The 20,832-nt window shown below is 46.8% G+C and overlaps 1 protein-coding gene across 1 annotated transcript in view; it reads left to right on the top strand.

Annotated features, from left to right (window-relative positions):
• Nucleotides 1–276: 276 nt before the first annotated feature.
• The window catches only part of Sorbs1 (sorbin and SH3 domain containing 1), a 258,428-nt gene continuing 237,872 nt past the window's right edge, over nt 277–20,832 (top strand). The window contains exon 1 of the mRNA XM_052761714.1: nt 277–306. Within this exon, the coding sequence (XP_052617674.1) occupies nt 292–306 (15 nt within the window). The 5' untranslated portion in view covers nt 277–291. The remainder of the gene's footprint in view (nt 307–20,832) is intronic.

A 20,832-nucleotide genomic window follows, 5' to 3' on the forward strand; every position in this document is an offset into this window, starting at 1 on the left:
CGAGCCGTGCCTCCCGGCTGCTCCGTGTGTCCCCCTCCATCCCTTCAAGGAAAGTTGCTAGGACGCAGGGAGCTTGGGGGATTCCAGATTTCTTTATGCCTTTTCGGTTTTGGTAGGTGGAGGTAAGTGCGATCATGGCCTCTGATAGGAGGGGTTGTCCTGCCGCCTCAGGCTGGCTGCAGTGTAGGTGGATGGAGACCGGAGAGCCCGGGTGGGTTTGCGTTGGAAAGTGAAACTACCGAGGGTCTCCTCTGCAGCGGCCAGAGGAGGAAGGAAGGAGCCAGCGGTGGGATGGAGGCATCTCAGGTGTGTTCATTCATCAGCACCCGCCCGCCCCCCAATCCCAAAGCCGAAGGCGGCGGGATGGGCGCAAGGACTACGCGGCTGGCCCATACCCGCCTGCACCCGCGTATGGTGGTGGGTGTGTGTCCGGAGATAAGGTGCCTCCGCTCACCGCCCAGGCCCCTTCATCCTTCCAGTGAATGACAGCATCTCTCTCGCTAGGCAGCCCATCGCCAAAGGGACAGAAAGCTACTCCTTTCTCCTATTTCCCGGGCAGTCCCTTCCTGCTTTCCAGCGTGGTTTCCCTGATAAGAGGTAGTGACATTCAAGATAGAAGGGAAAAGAGGCTTAAAGTCATTATGCTCCTTTGAAGGGCGATGTGCTGTCGAATTCTGTATCCTGGTGCCTCTGCTTGTCGTACTACGGCTTTGAAATTCATCAGTGCATGCTTTTTTCGGGGCAGACAGAATTTATTATGCATTGCTACATGAAAGCAGAAGGGATCCCTCTGAGCGGGCTCATTTTATCCAGTCCGAGGGTTTTCCCAGCATGTTCTGGATGAGCCTTTGGATTTTTGTTTGAATCGCTGAGCTCTGGGATGCCCCTGTTGTCACAGGGCCAACCTACTGAAATTGCTCAAATTGATTTCACTGTCAGGAGGTGGGAGGTTCATCTAGAGACATCATAGAACCTGGCTGGCATGTTAGGCCTCTGACTGCATCTCCCCACCCTTCAGCCCTCCACTCTGGTGTGTCCTTTTTCTTCCTAGGTGAAGGCTAGGGATGGCTTGTCTGACCACAAGCTTCTTTGATTTTTGAATGCCTCTGTTTAGATTTGAGCATGTGGTTTTGGTTGGAAAGATAGCTTGGTGGTGATTGAAGGGTGGATTAAAAGCAGAAGGAGACAGCAGTGTCAATGACAGAAGACACACATTTGGAGGTTCTGTAGCTTCAGCCTTTGGTGAGTGAGATGTCTTCCGAGTTAGGTGTTCATTGGCTGTGAGGGGGAGGGGTGGAGGAGGAAGATGCTGCCAACAGTTTTCTGCCCCACCCTCATGCTTCGGCCTTAAATAACTCCATGCCAGCCCTGCCCTGAGGTCTCCTTCTTGAGCCTGAGGGGAAAGGGTGGTCTGTTGGCCACTCCTGCTCGGGGCGTCTTTGGAGGTTAGGGAAGGGTTAGTTCTTAGGGGGTCAAAGATGGTGTATTTCTCAACTTGAGGATCTGTGATAACTGTCTGGTGGCTTCTCTGCGGGCAATTAGTAACTAAATGAAGTGCTCTTTACCCTGTGGGGTGAAGGACCACCGCCTTCTGCTGCAGAACCCCTGCCCCCTTTGTTGGCTCTGTCTTCCTCTTACCTGCTTTTATTTGCTGTAGTGGAAGAGTGTCTGTAAACTTTTTGAAGCGGTTGGGAATATTGGGATGGGGTTGGAATTATGGCAAAGACGGAAAGAACTGCTTCTTCCTGGCAGAACAGAGACCCATTCGACTCTTCTTTTTCTTCTTCTTCTTCTTCAAAATAGAGTGGGGTGCAGATAGCAGAGTGTGGAAGGGTAGGGTCCAGGGAAGAGAGCTTTGTCTGTGTGGCACTGGTAATGTCCTGGTCACCCCTTCTCCACTGTCTCTGGACCCTTCTCTGGGTGTGGGAGCAGAGGGCATCCACTGGCAGTTTAGGATTTAACTAGCCTGTCTTTGAAGGAGGAATGGATGATCCAAAAAAGAAAAAAAAAAATTTTAGTTAAAGAACCTGGGCCAGAGACGGCACAGTCAGCTTTGGTTCTGGTCAGCACCGTATGGGCCTTGGGGTTTGTGCTTCATTCTATGTTCTTGTTGGTAAACAGGGAGACTGTAGAGCAGTGACTTTCTAGGCTTCCCAGTAGCACTACTTAATTTAAAGTCACAAGTACATTTTGTGATGGCGATTTTAGATTCTTTCCTGTTTGCTAGTTGGATGTTCAATTCTCAGTATTTAGCAACAGTACTGAAAAGGAACTTTAAAATGTGGAATTCTGTAGGATCCAGAGTACCTTTTTCTTGATTGGTGCGATGCATGTGGTTTTGGAGTACGTAAATAATTCAGAATGATCCAGAGTGAGAGACGCAGCCCTCAGAGCGAGTTGGTGTGTGGGGGAGGTGAGGATGGGGTGACAGATTGCCAAGGAAAGGGCGTTGCTGTAATTCATTCTCTCCCCATCTATGTTTTATTTATGATCGCACAGGTGAACATTTAAATATTGGGAACATGGGGAGGGGGACCTTGCTGATCCATTCAGCAGCCTTCACTGAGGAGTGAGTGTTGGGAGGTTTGGCCATTTGTCTGAGGTCATGGCTAGCAAGATGCGGATGGGGGTGTGAATCTGGGATGGGGGTGTGAATCTGGGTCTTACGCTCTGGAGTAAAGCTCTCCCTTTTGTGAGAGGAGCCTAAGAAGGGAGGGAGAAAAGCGAGGAGGAAACAGGAGATGAAGAGGGAGGCTGGAGACTCCATCGCTTCAGCCTTTGGAGCTAAGAGTAGAGCATTCCTGTTGTGTCCTTGGAGTGGAGAGTGAAGTAAGAAGCACACACTTAGGGGTGTGTGTGTGTGTGTGTGTGTGTGTGTGTGTGGTATTGGGGAGGTGTTGAATGCCCTGGTCCTGCCTTAGATTCTCCTTGCTGACTCTCTGACTGTAGAATGAGTTTGCTGGAGCAGGCAGAACTTAACCACGTGGAGAGTCAGGTGTGCTGGTGGTGATGCTGGTGAGCGCTGAGATTGGGCCCGGTTCTGCTGAAATTCCAGTTTCTTTGTGATGTGTGTGCATTTCTTTTTCATTTCTTCTCTTTTTTTTTTTTTTCAGTACAAAACTAAAGTTTTGCAGGGAATGAATCTCTTTTTAATGCAGGCAGCATCTTTTCCTCTGACTTCTACCATACATTTTATGCGAGAGCATTTCATGTACTTTTCAGAGGAGAGACTTGGAGACAACTGGGCTCCTGAATTGTGGCTCATCTTTGGGAGACAGGGAGTCTCTGGCCTGTGACCTTCACTGTGCTAAGCCTCACAGTGTTTCAGTGAGCAATTAAGGGGCTGTGAGCAGTGGATAACCAGAGCATTAACCATTCACAGGCAAGGGTAAAAGATGATAATAACTTTGAAGTCTGTGGCCCAAGCCACCAGCCATGAATAGCATGCCTTCCTCTGGCCAGCTCTCAGGTGCTAGGACGTCTTTCCATGGCTTCTTCCATCACTCCCCCTTCAGATACGTTATGAGGCCCTGTGTCTTGTTGCTCTTGGGGCTTTTCCCCCTGCATCTCCTTGCTCTGTCCCTTTCTTCTTTCTCCCTTCCTGCTGTGTCCCTGCTTACTCCCCTCATCCTGTTAGTAATATATCTTTGCAGTGCGTTTTAATGTATTATTGTCTCATTAAAATTTCATGTTCTCTTTTCTTAATTTAAAAGCAGTTTAGTCTTTTTGAACGTATATGTATTTTTTACACAATTCAAAAAGCAAACCTAATTAAATTGCTTTTTATTTCTGTGCGGCCTTCCATTGATTTTTCCTCTCCCGTCCCCTTGTCTGTGGTCAGTAGTGGCTCTTTCTAGAAAAAACAAATTTTTCCCCAAGGTCTCTGACATGTGGTTATTGTTTTAAAAACAAAACCAGCTCTAACAGTAGAAAAAGTTTCCACCCTTATATTGTAAACCACCAGGGACACCCTGTCCCAAGAGATATATCCTGTTTCTTGACTTCCTTCAATGGAAGAATTATCATTACTGTGTTTTATAAGAAGGCTTAGACTGTGAGGGGACTGGTGGTGGATATGAGTCTGGTAATGCTTAGGGGTAGGAAGTTGGCAGGCTACTGCCAAGAGAGTGCATCCAGGGAGAATGTAGTGTGATGATTTTGTGTTTCCCAGGCTACACCAACCCAACCGGCTGTAGCAGGCTGCAGAACCCTTTTGAAACGAAAAAGATACTTATCACCTTTCCCATGAATGTTGGGGTGAATTCAGGAGTATCCTGTGCCCACCTTAGGCAAAGCCACACACCAATATGCTGCTGGTGTGGAATTCTAGATGTTATGATGGAAGTGTATTGGTGAGTATCATAATGTCCTTCTATAAGATTGAGTCTTTTAAAAATTTCATTTATTTTAGTGTGTGTGTGTGTGTGTGTGTGTGTGTGTGTGTGTGTGTGTGTGTGTGTACATATTTCTGTAGATGCCCTTGAAGGCCAGGAGAGGGCGTCAGATCCCTGGGAGCCAGAGTTACAGGCAGTTGTGAGTCATCTAACATGGATACTGGGAGTTGAACTCAGGTCCTCTGCAAGACTGGAAAGCACTCTTAACTGCTGAGTCATTTCTCCAGCCCCCAAATTGAGTCTTGGTGCTCAGTGGTCAGCGAGTTCAGTATCTAAAGGAATCCTCAAAAGCAAGAAAGTACTTTGAAGTCTCCAGTTTTCATACTAGAAATCTGCCTGAAATTTGCATTCAACTCAAGAATATCTGTGCTGGTTTCAGTGTAAACATATTTAAATTGCTTTGCTGTTGAATACAATTGATGGACCAGGAAAATGCTGTGTTTACCTTGGGCTCTTTCCAAGTGTTCACAGAGTCTGTAACCCAGCTGGAGAAGGCAGGAGTAGGGCAGACCTCAGACCTGTTGGTGTTGAGAACGGCCCTCCAGCCTCACTTGCTGACTCTTCTACATCCTCAAGGCCGGGCTTGTCTCACACTAAGATTTGTGCCCTCACCAGTAGCCTTTGCCTCCTACTTCAGACTCCTTCATATCTGAGAGACATGCATTTCCTCCTCTGTTCACCTGTTTCTGTTATTCTTGCTGGTTTCCTGGTCTTCTTCCCCCATATTGTGAGATCTGGAAAGTGAGAGGAATCTATACCTAAGTGTTACACACAAACACAGACAGACATACAGACGACAGACAGACAGACAGACAGACAGACACTGTAGTATTAGCTACAAGAAACATGCGAAGACTTACAAAGAAGGCAGTATCATCCCGGTAACCCATTCCCTAGAGTCAGCCACCAGTAGGATTTTCCATTGCAGCAGGAACAGAGCCCTACAGACTCAGGGATGTTCAGCAACCCAGGCGTACGGTAGCTTCTTTTAGGAGTCTGAGAAGGGTCTCACGGGGCAAAATTCACGGTGTTGGCAGGACTGTGCTTACTGTGAGAAGAGCCTGCTTGCTCCCTGATGCCATCTTTCAGAGGCTGCCGGCATTCTCAAGACAGCCTTCTTCCTCATCTTCAAAGCCAGTGCCTTAGGATTTCTGTTGCTGCAATGAAACACCATGACCGCAAAGCCACTCAGGGAGGAAAGGGTTTATTGTAGTTCACCACTGAAGGAAGTCAGGACAGGGACTCAAACAGGGCAGGAACCTGAAGGCAGGAGCTGAGGCCATGGAGAGATTGCTGCTTACTGGTTTGCTCCTCATGGCTTGCTTAGCCTACTTTGTTATAGAACCCAGGACCTCCAGCCCAGGGATGGTCCAACCCACAATGGGCTGGGTCTTCCCACTTCAATCCCTAATTAAGAAAATGTCCTACAGGCTTGCCTACAGCCCTGATCTTATTGAGGGATTTTCTTTCTTTCTTTTCTGAGATAGAGTGTCTCTGTGGAGCCCTGGCTGTCCTGGACTCACTCTGTAGACCAGGCTGGCTTTGAACTCAGAGATCTGCCTGCCTCTGCCTCCCAAGAGTGCTGGGATTAAAGATGTGCGCCACCACTGCCTTGGAGGGATTTTCTTAATTGATGTTCCCTCTTCTTAAATGACTTTAGCTTGTGTCAAGTTGACATAAAACTAGCCAGCCCAGCCAGTGCTGGTGATGGCTGATTCAGCCATTCTGCCACTGCTTGTCTCTGATCGGTACTGTCTCATTGCTGTCTGATTCCCTCTCCGCCTTTAAGGAGCTTGATAATTGCCGTGGGCTGCCTCGGTAATCTAGGACAGTCTCCCATTTTAACCTGAGTTGATTAGCAACTTTTGAAAATAGAAATTTCTTTTTGCCCTTTATTTATCTATCACCCCCCCACCCCCACCATGTGTGTTTGTGTGTATGCCCGTGTGTGTGCAGGTGCTGGCAGGGGCCAGAGGAGGGTGTTGGATCCCCTGGAGCTAGAGTTATAGGCAGTTCTAAGCTGTCCGATGTGGGTGCTGGGGACTGAGCTTTGGTTACTTTGAAAGAGCAGCAAGTGTGCTGAACTGGTGAGCCATCCCTCCAGCCCCCTGCTTAGCAATCTTGAGTCCGTTTGCAAACCTCAGTTCCCCTCTGCCACATAACTAAACATGTTCCTAGTATAAGAGCTTAGGCTCTGGACACCTTTGAGGGACCACTATTTTTTCCATGATAGTTACTTTATACCCTTTATTATTTTTCCTGATACTGTTTAATTCTCCTGATATTTCTCCCCAACTTTTTCTTTCCCAATCCTTTCATATGGCAAATCACAGTTTTTGGTTACATTGATACTTAATGCTTGCATTGTTTTGACTGAGCAAATAGTGTTTATGGTTGATCCTTACAATATACTTTAGTGGTACTTTCTTATGTAATTTACTGACAACGGCTTTACTTCTTCAAGTTAGTGTTTTTTAACCCCCAAAGTCTCACACAGCAGTTTTAAAACACCTCTGTGTTCTGATGTGTTTGTTTTTATTTTGCCACATACCCTCACCAGCCTTCCTTTCTAGAGCCCTCTACCCTTCTCCACTACTCTTCATTGTTGACCTGTAGGCCTGTGGCATGACTCCTGCTTGGAATCAATCCATGGGTTGCTACCTCTGTTTTGACCTCTGTTGGCTTATTCCTCCAGAAGTTTCTGAAAGAGGGTTTGTGGGAGCTGATCACTTCAAACTTGCATACACTACACGGTCTTATTCTTTACTAGTACTTGATTGGTGGTTTGGCTTATCTAGAATTTTTGGTTGAATGGCATTTTCTATTACAGTTTTATTTAGTTTCTTTCTTTCTTTCTTTCTTTCTTTCTTTCTTTCTTTCTTTCTTTCTTTCTTTCTCTCTTTCTTTCTTTCTTTTTTTTTTTTTTGAGAGACAGGGTTTCTCTGTGTAGCTTTGGAGCCTTTCCTAGAACTTACTCAGGCTGGCCTTGAACTCACAGAGATCCGCCTGCCTCTGCCTCCCGAGTGCTGGCATCAAAGGCATGCACCACCACCACCACCTGGCTCTTTTTATTTTCTTAAGACAGGGTCTCTGTGTAGCCCTGGCTGGCCCAGAACTCACTATGCTGACCTAGCTGGCCTTGAACTCACTGGGATCTGCCTGCCTCTACCCCCTACCCCCCACACCCCTGACACCTCCAATACAGATTAAAAAGGCATTGTTACACTGTACTTTAGGTGCCAATATTGAGGCTGAAAATTAGTATACCATTCTTATTTTTGATCATTTATGGGGAACTTGTTAATGTTTAGGATGTTTTCTCATTTTCTCTATTTGAAATTTCCTTGTTTTAAAAATTACTGGTCTAGGCCAGGTATGATAGCGCATGCTTGTAATCTCAGCCCTTGAAAGGCCTGGGGATCAAGAGTGCAAGGCCATCTTTAGATACATAGTGAGTTCCAGGCACTCTTGAACTAGAGAAGCCCAGGCTTAGATACACACGGGAAGATACTAGGCTGCACTTCCATTTGCTCTTTTGGTGAAGGCCTACATCTTTCAAAATCTGACAGATTTCCTACGTATGAATAATCAGTCTTCTTTTCTCCATTTTCCTGTATTTTGTCTTTGGTAGTCCTGTTACTTAGACTTCCTGGGTTGAGTTCATAATTTAAAAAGTTGTATTTTCTTTTATTATTTTTATATTTTTAAGGAGTATCTTTATCTTCAACCGTTTTCAGTTCTTAAATGTCTATGTTCATGTTTTTACATGAAATATGTGTCCTTGTTTTACTTCCTAAGAGTGCCCCAGTTCCTGCACCATTTCCTTCCCTCTTTTGCTCCTCTCTTCCCCTTCCCTTCCCTCCATGTCCTAGGCTGGACTTGAACTGTGGATCCTCCAGCCTGTCTCCTTCCTGGCGTTACAGATGTTCTTCACAATGTCTGGCTTCTTTATTTTTACTTTTGATTACTTTTGGGAAATTTCTGCTGATCTTTGCTTGTCTTTGTTTCTCCCAAGTGCCCCTTTCTGCTTATTTTGGTTGCAGTGCTTCCCGTTGGAGCCATCTTCCCATGTGTGCTGATCCTGGTTAGTTCATTTGTATTTTAAAGGTGGACACTTAAATGTTCATCAGGCATCTGTGGGACTCAGGAGGGACCTGTTAATTTCCTTGTAGGGTCATCCAGCAGAGTACCTTTTTATTTGTTTCCCCAAATGGCGAAACTTAGGTATCAGTAGGTATTTCTGGGCCTTTGCTATGGAAGGTTTTCCTGGAGAGGATTCAGCCTGCTCACTCCAGTGCTCTCTGTCTCTCTGTCTCTCTGTCTCTGTCTCTGTCTCTGTCTCTCTCTCTGTGTGTGTGTGTGTGTGTGTGTGTGTGTGTGTGTGTGTGTGTGTGTGTGTGTGAGGAGTGGGCTGTAGTTATCTTGTTTGCTCTGAAGACTTTCACTCAATCCCACTGTCTTCTAAGAGATGCCTCCCTTTGCTGTGTCTGAGTCCTCTGCTGACTGCCGCTTCCACTAGAGTAGTTTCAAGAAAGGAACCTGGGTCTGATTGCTCCTGTTACGAACTTTCAGAAAGTAACCCTTGCTGTTTAGCCCCATCCTGTTTCTCCCCTTCAAGTCAGCGATGCCTCTAGTTCCTCAGCACTCCTCAGGTTCTGTGCCAGGGGTTGGCCACTTGCTTAGTGGTTCCTTTCCCAGCTGGCACTTAGAGTAGACAGAGCAGGATCCCAAGTCAGCTGCTGCATGGTGATCAACTGTGAATCCCTGGGTTCTGCTGGGATATTTTGGGTGCTGTTATTTTCTTGCCATTAAGAAACAAGTTTCTCTTTTGTTCTTTTAGTGATATTTGTGGAGAAGATAGAAGGGAAAATGTTCAGCTTTCTGATTTTATCAGAAATTTATTTCATCTCTGTAGCCAAGCTCTTAAGCTTATGCTTCCTGATACTGAGTATATGCCCAAGAGATACTCACCCTACACACACCTTTGGGGTGCTGTGGATAAAACTCAGGGTGTGCTAGCAAGTGCACTACCACTGTGATGTAACCCCAGGCCTGAGATGGTTGCTAAACAATTGAATATGTTTCTAAGACAGTAGGCATACAGTCATTAGACTTCCAGACAGACCCAACGATGCAATTTTACCAAAATAAATCATGGTTTATTTTGAAATAGACATAACCCCAGGCAGCAGATCCTGCCTGTTCTCACACTGTGTAGAAAGAGAAATACTATGAAACACCATCATGGAATGTTGGGGTCATGAATGGTGAGGCTCAGGAGCTGTATTATGCCCCATAAGTAACCATATGGATTACCTTAAGAAGTCAATTAACCTTTCTGGGTCTCAGTTGACTCAGCACACTTGGTCAGGTGCTGGCTTAGTTCTCTGTACTGAGGAGCTACTGTGTGCAAAAAAAGCATGTGCTGGATAGTTTTATGTTGGCTTGACATAAGCTAAAGTCATCTGAGAGGAGGGAATTAAGAAAACGCCTTCAAGCCCAGCGGTGGTGGCTCATCCCTTTAATCCTAGCACTAGGGAGACAGAAGCAGGTGGATCTCTGTGAGTTCAAGGCCAAGCCTGGTCTGCAAAGCGAGTTCCAGGGCAGCCAAAGCTGTTACACAGAGAAGCCCTGTCTTGAGGCGGGGAGGGAGGGTGGAGAAAATGCTTTCATAAAATCAGGCTGTAGTCAAGCTTGTAGGGCATTTTCTTAATTAGTGATTCATGGGGAAGGGCACTGTGCATTGTGAGTGGTTCCATCCTTGGGCTGGTGGTCCTGGGTTCTATAAGAAAGCAGGCTCAGTAAGCCATAAAGCCATGATGAGCAAACTCAGTTTATGGCTTCTGCAACAACCCTTTATGGCCAACCCTTTATGGCCTCTGCATCTCCTGCCTCTGGGTTCTTGCCTTGACTTCCTTTAGTGATGAACTGTGATGTGGAAGTGTAAGTCAAATAAACCCTTTCCTCCCCAACTTGCCCTATGGTCATGGTGTTCTTTTGCAGCAGTAGAATCCTAAACTAAGACAGCATGGTATTAGGATTCTTCCGGAGGTCACTGCTCAGGCAGCCATGTAGTGTTTTGCATGTTCATCCTTTGTGGTATAACATCGGCTCTGTGTCTTTCTCTAAAGCTCAGCTCTGTGTCTTACAGAGTGAGTCCTTCATATATGTTATCTTACTCTTCCTAGACCGGCTGTCTTGGAGGAATGTATTATAGTCAGCCTTTTATCGTTGGTGTCTTCCACAGTCCCTGGCACATAGGAGATTTAGACTAATTGTTGATTTTTCCACCAAGAAATACTTGAAAAATATGATAATACAAGTCTGTCTGCCAGAATCTATGGAGTTTTCTCAGAGAAAAGGTCTACATGTTGGGATCCTGCTGCACATTTCGTGGCCATGCATGCAGCTGAGAAGTTCAGATGTGCTGATACTGAGGTCAGTGGAGATAATGGTTCAGGATGGCAGCCCTCACCCTAGAGGACTGTTTTCCTTTAGCTAGGTTATAATCATGAACTTGTTCAATAAGCTCACATTGTTATAATGTAAGATGGATGTCATCTTAACTATGAATTACACGTAGATATAGATTAGATATAGATCTATATCTACATATAGATATGGATTACATATAGATAAGTGTTTTAAAACACTTACTTTGGCTTTCTTAAACCTATAAGCTACGTGTCTGGACTAGTAAGTAGAAGTTTCAGGGGTTGATTGACTCCACCAAAGACCTTTCATGGTGTGGGTGGTTCCCTGACAGATTGCATGGGGAGGCCTGGAGCACCTTTTCAGACAAGGCTTTCCTCCTACTGACAGGAATGCTGGAGAATCAATACCTGTAAGGGAGATGAAATATCATTGAAGCATCTGGAAAGAGCCTTGCTTTTTATTTGCTCAGTGGGTAGTTTTGAGCACCAGGGAATGTACTGGGTTCTAGGAATATAGTGGTAAAAGGAAAGGGTACCTGCCCTGCTGGCATTTATAAGCTAGAGCCCAGATGTCCAGTGTAGTAGCCATTATTAGCTGCTTGTGACTATGTAAATTCATTTAAATGGACTACAGATAAGAATTCAGTTTCTCAGCCACATGTGCCACAGTTGAATGTTCAGTGGCTCTCTGTGCTTGGTGATCATTCTGTGGCTAGCACAGGTCTAGAATGCTGGATTCAGGCGGTTCTTTCAGGCAGACTGGATCGCAGTCCTAAGACTCGAGTTTCTTTACCATACATCTGTGACTAGCTTTGCTTTATAGTGAGGATAACAGGCACAGAGAGTTGCTTGCTTAAGGTTATGAGGTTGGTCGGACTGAGCTGGGACTAGGTCTCTTCTTACTGAGTGTGGCTCTCTCCTTTTGTGATGCAGGGGTGGAGAGTGAGTAGGACTGTGGACTCTGTTCTCAGGATACTTGGTTCACGTCTTCGTTCTGCTGCTTCTTAGATCCTGCCTGAGCCCTAGAGCAACCCAGTTTCCTCAGCTGTGAAAACAAGAAGACTTCAGGGAGAGGATTACATGATTCAATAATGCAAAAATTTACAGTTGTCATAGTACACATTAGTTATAGTCATTGTTGAAACAGTCTCATGTAGCCCAGGCTAGCCTCGAACTTCCTGATCCTCCTGTCTCTACCTCCCAGGTCTGGGATTATAGGAATGCCATCATGTTTGGTTTTATGTGGTGCTTTGTGTATCCTAGGTAAGCATTCTCCCAGTGGAGCACCATCCTCAACCCACTAATCACTCAACAAGAATGAGGAAAAGAATATGTATGCTGTGTTCCCAGACCCACTGACCACCTGGAGCAGGGCAGAACTGCAGATTTCAAAGCCAGGGGCTGCTTTGGTCATGTGAAACTGCCGCCATGTTCACAGAGTCGTTTGAATTCTCAAGTTGGTCACTCATCCCCAGGATCTTTTTCTGTCTCATTCTTCCTGATTTACCCCACCTAATTCTGACCTTTTTCTTGTCCCTGCAGATTCCTCCTTCTATCTCTGTTCCTCTAGTTCCATCACTCACTAGAACAGAAATATTCACCAAAGGAGTGCAGATAAGAGAAAGGACAGAAGTTGGGTCATTTAGCAGTTGGGGCTTGATCTGTTCTTCAAGGTTTCAGGTCTTGGTGATGTCATTCCCATGATTGCCTCATCTTGCCAGCAGGCCTAACTAAAGTAGCACACTGCTCTAGGGATACCTCATTTTCTTGAATGAAGAGAAAGTTCTGATGTTGGTCTCAGGGATGGTAGGTAGAGCCCTGCTTTTATATGGAACTTTAGTAAGTGTCCTACAGCTGGAGGGCAGTGCACAGCCATAACCCCAGAACTGGATTGCAGTTTGAGGTCAGCTTTGGCTACATAAATATCACACACCCACACACCAACACACACACACACACACACACACACACACACACACACACACACACATACACACTCACACACTAAAAAAACCCCAAAACAAACAAATAACAACACACACACATACACAAAACCACACAACAACAACAACAACAACAACAACAACAAAACTCCCAACCCCGCAAAACCAAAAAACAAACCTCTAATGTGGTTGAGGATGTAGATCAGTTGCCTAGCATGTGCAAGGTCCTGGCTTTGAACCTCAGCACCACGACAGTCTCATTTCATTCATTAAGCAAATGTTGTGGAGGGAGTTAGGCAGGGCTCCAGTCTCATAAGTTTATTTCCTCATTCGCACCAGGAGAGTAGGGTCCTCTGTCTCCCCCGACAGGCAGTAAATGGTGCATTTCTGTTATTGAAGTAGGAGAGCTTTATTTGCGGAGGCAGAGTGGGAGTGGGGAGACTCAGGCAGGAGGGGCACTTCAGAAATGCATGAAAGATGTGGCATCTTGTCTCACCCAAGTTGGGAGCACAGGGCAAGTGGTAGGTCCAGTGACGCGTATCTGAAACTCGTGTCTATAAATGGCTGACCCAGCACTGACCTGTGAGGAGACTGTTCCCAACAACCTGAATTCTCAGTGTGGGGAAGGAATACAAGTTGCCTGAGTGTGATGCTCAGGAGCATTAATCCTGAAAGCTTAGCCTGTAACCGGCTCTGTCAGCCCATCCCCATTTTTGCCTTGATGTTCTGTCTTGGGTGGGAGGTGGGCATCTGGCTTATATGTGGCAGCTGTAATAAGAATAGGTGTTAGTAGATGCTGGAGTTGCCTTTTGCAGGTGAGTATGAATGCTCATTACTCATTTATATGGTACCTTCTGCATTGATTATTGACAGCAGCCTGTGCTGACCTTTGAGCTTGGTTTCCCAGTATGAAAGGTCAGACAATGCAGAATCTAAACAGTTTCTCCTATTGCCTAGAGTCTGTGTGGTACCTGTACACATGAGCAGCTTCCTCCTCTGTTGTACAAATAGGTGATTCATTTGCAGGTTGCTCCTCTCTGCTTGGAGTTTGTCTTTAGTCAGGGCAATGCCAGTGTGGGGTGCCTGTCTCCTGTGAGCACAGGGTATTGGTCAAGGCTCATAGTTGATTTAGCAAGTAGAGTTGGAAATGGGGACATTTCTCCGGTGTGTTGTTATTTGGGAATCTCTCCAAGGCCAATGCAGCACAGACACTGCGGGGCTCTCCTGCACTTGGCCTTGCTTCCTAGACAGTGAGCATGGCAGACTGTGACAGGGGACTGGCACAATCTTGAGGATAGGGGTGAGGTAGGGAGGGCTGGAACTGGAGCTGGGAGATCTGAATCGCTGCCCCAGTGACCTGGTCAGTAGAGATCTGGGTAGAGAGGCGAAGGCCAGAGTAGGAACTGTGTTTAAGCAGAACAAAGAGAATAGAGGCCCCGGAGAGAACAAAATCCCAACAGGGACCGAAATTAGAGTAGCTGGAGGAAGCTGGGAGAGCCTCAGGCTTCCGCACAGTTTGGTGGTGACTGTTGAAAATCAGATTGCCAGGTCCACAAACGCTGGCCAAGGCAGTGGTAGGCCTTTTCGGACCATTTTTGTGTTTGCTTTGTGGGACATGGTGCATAAGTGAGCCGGGCGCTGGCAGGTGTGAGGGGGCGAGGCCCCTGGGGAAACGGGAAATATTAGTCATCCCTGCGCACTGATAGAAGATATGGGCCTTGTCAAGACAGCTGCTGCAGGAGGCCCCACGGCTGCCAGCCAGCCAGCCAGCGTGACAGTCCACGTTCCTGGTTTTATCTTTAATTATTAAAGTTCTGGGCGATTTGAATGCTCACCTGAAGCATCATTGTGAATAATTTCCCGTCCTCAGCCCCAGCAGAGATGGGGCTTTGTGGCCTGAGGTTCTGGATTCCACAAGTGACTCTCACAAGGAAGCCTCAAGGAAGACAGGGCACCCTTGATTATAGGGTGTAGACCTTGTGGGCTGCACCTGCTTTCAAATTTATTTTGAGTGAGTCTTTAATTTGGGGATATAGTGTTTCTTTTTACCATAGGCCAGGCAGAGAGACTGCTGTTGGAATATGTAAAGTAGTTAACACTTCATTAACCTGCCTTTGATGAGTAGTATGTATGGCAACCTGCATAGTTTTCTGGAATCTTTTGGGAGTTCCTGTGCCAGGGTGGAAAGTCTGTGGGTGCTTTACCTAGAGCTTACCTGCTCTCATTGGCCTTGAAGTTAGGGTTAGGGCAGGGCTGAGCCATTCCTTCAGAGGTTGGAGGTTGGGAGTGGACTTTTTGGACAAGTGGAGGAGAGCCTAGGGCTTGTTCATTCATTTAGTTTTGTTGGCCTCTGAGTCCTGGTGTTACTGCTGTTTGTCTAGCCACAAGGCTTCAGCCTGTGGAGGTACCTTGGCCTCGGGTACTGTTTCCTTCCTTCCCTTTAGCTCTGCTCCTCCTCAGTTCTCCCCCGAAGCATCATGTGCTGGAGGGAGACCTTGGACCCTGCAGACTGAGTTAACCTCTTGGCCTGCCATGGTTGTGTAGCTCTGGGCAGAAGAGTCTGCACAGCGTTTGTCTCAGCTGCTGGGTAAGGCTTGTGGTCTGCCCATCCCGCCAGTCTGTTGGCTCCATGAAGAGAGTGGCAGGGCCGTGTCTTGTCACCGTCACATCCTAGCAAGTGTCCGGCTCACAGCAGGTGCTCCACTCTCTGTGGTGTCAACGAGTTCATTTGATTATTTGCTGAGTTGTGGGTTTTATACAAGATTCCAGGAAAACAAAGAAATGATACCACCCACCCCCACCACCAATCATAAATCAACAACCCTGCTTTCCTTTACAGATCCTCAAGCTATCCGCTGAAGTACAGGGAAAAAGGATTATCAGTTGAAGTTCTGTTTATTCTTTAGAAGAAATACATGGATTTCCTATTTATGGTAGTCCAGATTTTATAATTAGCTCATAAGTAAATAGGCTTAAAACTATTAAACAGGGAAATGTGATGGAAAACTTTGGTGACTATTGCTCTCAGGAAGAGGTAGGCGAATGAAAACATTTTTATATCAATGAATGATAGGCACCGTGTTAGGCAAGGGTGACATATGGACACACAGGAAAGGGTGGGAGCTGGCTCAGCAGAAGGCATTCCCAGTAGAAGAGAGGGGAACTGGCATGTGCAAATACAAGGTGGTATGGAAGGCTTATAGTGAGGGCAAATACTGTAATAAGGCTGGAGTGTGGGCGGAAGGAAGGCCTGCTAGGTGCCCTCTACTCTGGTTGGGAGTGTTTGGGAATGGAGAATATTGTTTGGGAATGCCAGATGGGAAAGGCGGGGCAGGACAGACCTGGGCTAGTTGGGAAGAAGAGAAATGTGCAAAGCTTCCTTGGGAGATCACGGCACAAGGAATATCTAGGATTCACAAGGGATGGCAATGTTGGGTAGGAGGGACCGTGCTGTGAAAAATCAAACATGCTCAAGATCACACAGGTCCCTCTCTTCATTGTGCAGGAGAGGGGTTGCCTTTTTCTAAGACCTTTATCAGACCACTCTGAAGTTCTTATTTTTCTGTACCTAGCGTAATTTTTAATGTGGCTTAGAACCCTTTTCTGGGCTACGGCATTGCATATGAAGAGGAAAGTAGCGTACAGTTTCTGTGAGTGTGCGTATTTAGTATGTTTCCTTACCTGTGTAATCAAGCTCACACTTCTCTTTTTGTTTTTGTTTTTAAGTCCAGGACTTGAAGTAATTACGTAATTAGAATCCACACTGAATGTGGCTAGATAAGGTGTAATTAAAGAAGAAAGCCTAATTTTGGAAGAATGATAAGAGGTCATTTGACTCAGTCTGGGCCCAAATCCAATCTTGGAAGAACAGTAAGAGGTCATTTGGATGTAGGGAGCTTGAGGCCGCCCAGGAGCCCAGACTGGCCTGAGAGCTGGACAGATTCTGTTTCAGTTCACTGTGGAAGCCTTTCAGTGGGCATCCTCTTGGTCCAAGGTATTATGGGAGGCCCAGCTGAGTCAGTACCAGAAGTCCTGGATTTCAGGGAGGACATGAGGGGACATGGACTTGAGAACAATTAGGACGTTTTAGGCAAAGAGATCCAGACAACTGGAATGGCGGGGGGTAGGTGGGGGTTTACAAGGCAGGTGCTTTTTAAGTTGTGCTTTGAAAGGTAAGGAGAATTTCAAGTGCAAGGAAAAGAGGCACTTGGATACTTTTGGGATGAATGCCAGGGCCAAGGTTGGAGGAAGAAGGGACCTGGCCATGGTAGCAGTGGTCATTTTGTGGTTTGGTGAGGTCATGCTTCTGTGGCCCTGGCGGTAGAGGGCAGACAGCAGGAGGCTGACTGGGAGGCTGATGGTGGCTATACAGTGGTGCCTGTGTGGAGGAGTCTTGTCGGGGTCGGGACAGGCTTCCTTGTGAAGAACCAATACGAGAGGGGATGGAGCGATGGGTTCAAAAGGAGAGAATGCAAGTGTAGGAGCCCAGAAAGGCTATTCTTACTCCAGCCTTGCTTCTGAACCAGTGGAGACTGTGGCTCAGTTCTTCCTTTCCTGAGCCTGGGACAGACACTGTTAGGGTTTGGTCTTCTTTCAGACACCACAGTCCTGGGCTCTGGAGCAAAGAGGAGACTCTGGGGTGGGGACTTGTAGGGCCACCCCTAGGAGTGAGAGAAGAAACCACACAGTCTTTTTCCTTGTCCTCAATGGAATGGGCAGGAGGCAGGGGAGGCGCTCTGGTGACCAGGTTTGAATCATCTTACATGTCAGGGTGCTCATTGTATGCCAGTGTTGAAAATTAAGTGCTCCATTCTGGGGTGGAGCAGAGAAGGAGTTAATCTTCCTGAACTCACAGAAAGGAAATTGTTAGGTTAAGGACCTGCTGAACTCGCCACCTCCCCCAAGGCTAATCTTGGGCAACTCATGGCCTCAATCTTGAGAACATTGTGCAGAGAAGGCCTTCTGGCAGAGGAGTGGAAGGCAGGAGAGGGAAGACTGTCCAGAGGAAAGAACAGTTGGATCTGGGATGCAGGCCTTATTGGAGTGAGTCCGGGAGGAGGCAGGCAGGCAGGCAGGCAGGCAGGCTGTGCTCTCTGTTTGCTTGTTTGTTTGTTTGCTTGTTTTCTAGCCTGGAGACCCGGCTGGCCTCAAACTCAGAGATCCTCTGGAATGCTGGGATTAAAGGCGTGTGCCGCCATGCCCCGCATGCTTTCTGAATACTAGCTGTTTCGAGTGCTTTCCTGGTCTCACTTTCGTAATGGTGATGGCTAATTTTGTTTGTCAGCTCGACACACTTGGGGTGAGGGGCCCTCAGTTGAAGATTTACTTTTATCAGGTTGATCTCTGCTGAGCATTTTCTTGATTGCTGATTGATGTCAAGGGCCTCGCTCATGGTGGATGGCGCCACCCCTGGATAGGTCGTCCCTGAGCACGCCAGGGAAAGTAAGCCAGTCAACAGTGTTCCTCCATGGTTGCTGCTTTGTTTCCTGCCTCAGAATCCTGCCATGGCTCCCCTCCATGATGGACTCTAACCCGTAAGCCAGAGGAAGCCTTTCTTTCCCAAGCTGGATTTGGTCATGGTGTTTTATCACAGCAACAGAAATCAAACTGGAACAATAATCCTTTCATCATTTCTGCCTCTGTTATTATCCTGTGCCACAGATAAGGCTGTAGGATTGGAGGGAGGAACCTGTTTGTCTAGGGTCTTAGTGGTGGCCTGGTATTTCATTTTATGTTGATTTCCAACTCCTGTGGCAATAAATACCTGTTATTCTGCTGGCTACCTTGGAAATGTAGGGCAAAGAGAATTACTTGCCTCTGTGACCCTCATGCCCAAGTTAAGCACTTACCTAAAACATGGCTTTAGCTCCTGTTCATGCTGCAGCATTCTAGGATAGTTCAAAACCCCAGTAGCTGCTGCTGGGGGCACTCAGAGCTCATCATGGCTAGACCCCTGATGTCCAGATTTGGAAACTGGGACGCAGAAAGGAGAGAGGATATGCTGAGGTCGGGGCAGAATGGGTATGAGAAGTGGAAGTCTGTAGACTGGTCCTTAGAGCTATTTTAAGACTCCCTGTGGAAAAGTTTGTATTTAGACAACAATGGAAACCTTTGTCCTGAGAGTTGGTGTGGGGAAGGGTTGTCTGAAAGGTCCTCTGTGTGTGCGAGCACGCATCCGTGCGTTTCCTTCACTTTGACCCCAGATGCCTTTGAACCAGCCCGAAGGATTCCTTCAGACCATAAGCTTTGAGCAGGTGGAAAGCACCTAGGAAGAAGGGGGAAGATCAAAAGGCACAGAAATAGAAGAGTCAACTGTAGGCTTGGCTAAGGGAAGTCTTCATTGATTGAACACCGACTGTAGAATGCAATCTTCATGTGCTGTTTTTGTGATTTCCATGGCTTTACCATGAAGTAGGTACTCCAGCCCCACCCTCGTAGTTTTTCAGATGAAGGAACTAATTAAGGAGTTGTGACCTACCTAAAGTCACAGGATTTGTAAGACAGAGCCAGGACTCCAACCTGAGTGTGCTGGTCACCTTCCTGACACTGTGATAAAATATCTGGGACAATAAACTTACAAGGAGGAAAGGTGTAGTTCGGCTCATAGTTTCAGAAGTCTTAGTCCATGGCTACGTGGCCTTGTTATCAGCAAGGCCAGGTAGCACAGAATGGTGGAGTCACGTGAAGAAGAAAGCTAAATTTGCTTATGGCAGCCAGGAGACAGAAAGACAGTATGGGGCCCAGTATCCTTTTCATGGGCATTCCTCTGTGCTTTTCATTAGGCCCTATCCTCTAAAGATTCCACATTCTCTAGTGGTATTACAGGCTGGGGATTAAATCTTGAACACTTAGGCCTTTAAGATCCTAAGTATAGCTGGGCAGTGGTGGCACATACCTTTAATCCCAGCACTCAGGAGGCAGAGACAGCTGGATCTCTGAGTTCGAGGCCAGCCTGGGCTACAGAGCTTGTTCCAGGACAGCCAGGACTACACAGAGAAACCCCATCTCAGAAAAAGGGGGAGGGAATAAAGATCAAATATATAGCATGGGGTCTGCTCAATCTAATGCTCTATCTATCTTTATCCCCCCCTCCCCCCGCCCCAATCTCGCTGGACTATGGATTGCAGTGATTTGACCATTTAAGGATGGGTTGGCACATTTTTGGGGGGGGGTTTACTGTTTCTCAGTTATTCTCACTAGGGGTAATTGCACCCACAGGGACAATATCTGGAGACATTTGGGTTACTATAATTTAGGAGGTACCATTGGCATCTCTTTCACTGTGACTAAGCATGTTCCTAAATTTCTTACAGTGTATAAGACAGCCCTCTAGAGCAAAGAGTTGCCCTTATAACATGTGGAGGTTAAGAAACCTGGCCCACTGGGGGCTTGGTGTTTTCAACGTGATTGCACAGGTCAGTGGAAGGGCCTGTCTGGGAACCTTTAGCTTCAAAAACTTTTGCCGTACCTGATGGGTTGTGTGTAGTTTGGGCTTCTCACTGTTCCATGGAGGCCTGGTGTGATGGTGGTGGGAGTCAGGGACCTGGAAGAAAAGTTACAGCAAAGCATGAGAGCCTATATGGCCCGGGGCTGCGCATGAGCTGAGCAGGTGACAGGGAGGTAGGGTCCAGTCCAGGCTGCTGAGAATTCATTGGGCTACTTCTCTGTGAGTATGGAAATAATTTGGATCCAGCCAGCTGTACTTTCTTTCCTTTATTAAACCAATGCCCTTATTACTGACCATTGGAAATGTCTGAGAGGCTAGGGATGTGGTTCAGTGTAGACTGCTTGTATAGAGTTGCTTGTGGCCCTGGGTTCGAGCCCTAGCACTACAAAACCAACCGACCACACTCATTTCAGACTAAGTAGGTAGGGTTCTTTCCTGGTAATTTTTCACTCAGTATTTGTTTGTGAGGGTGATTAGCATGTGTGGGAGTCTCTAATGTCATGGCTTTGTGGAGTGAGAAGTGTGATTCTGGCACATCACTCTGTCCATCTCCTGTGGTGTGCGCATATGCATATGTAGGCACTCTCTCTCTCTCTCCCACACATACACACACA

This window comes from Peromyscus californicus, unplaced genomic scaffold, assembly GCF_007827085.1.
Source record: "Peromyscus californicus insignis strain IS unplaced genomic scaffold, ASM782708v3 Scaffold_4__1_contigs__length_199733344, whole genome shotgun sequence".
Lineage (NCBI taxonomy): Eukaryota > Metazoa > Chordata > Mammalia > Rodentia > Cricetidae > Peromyscus > Peromyscus californicus.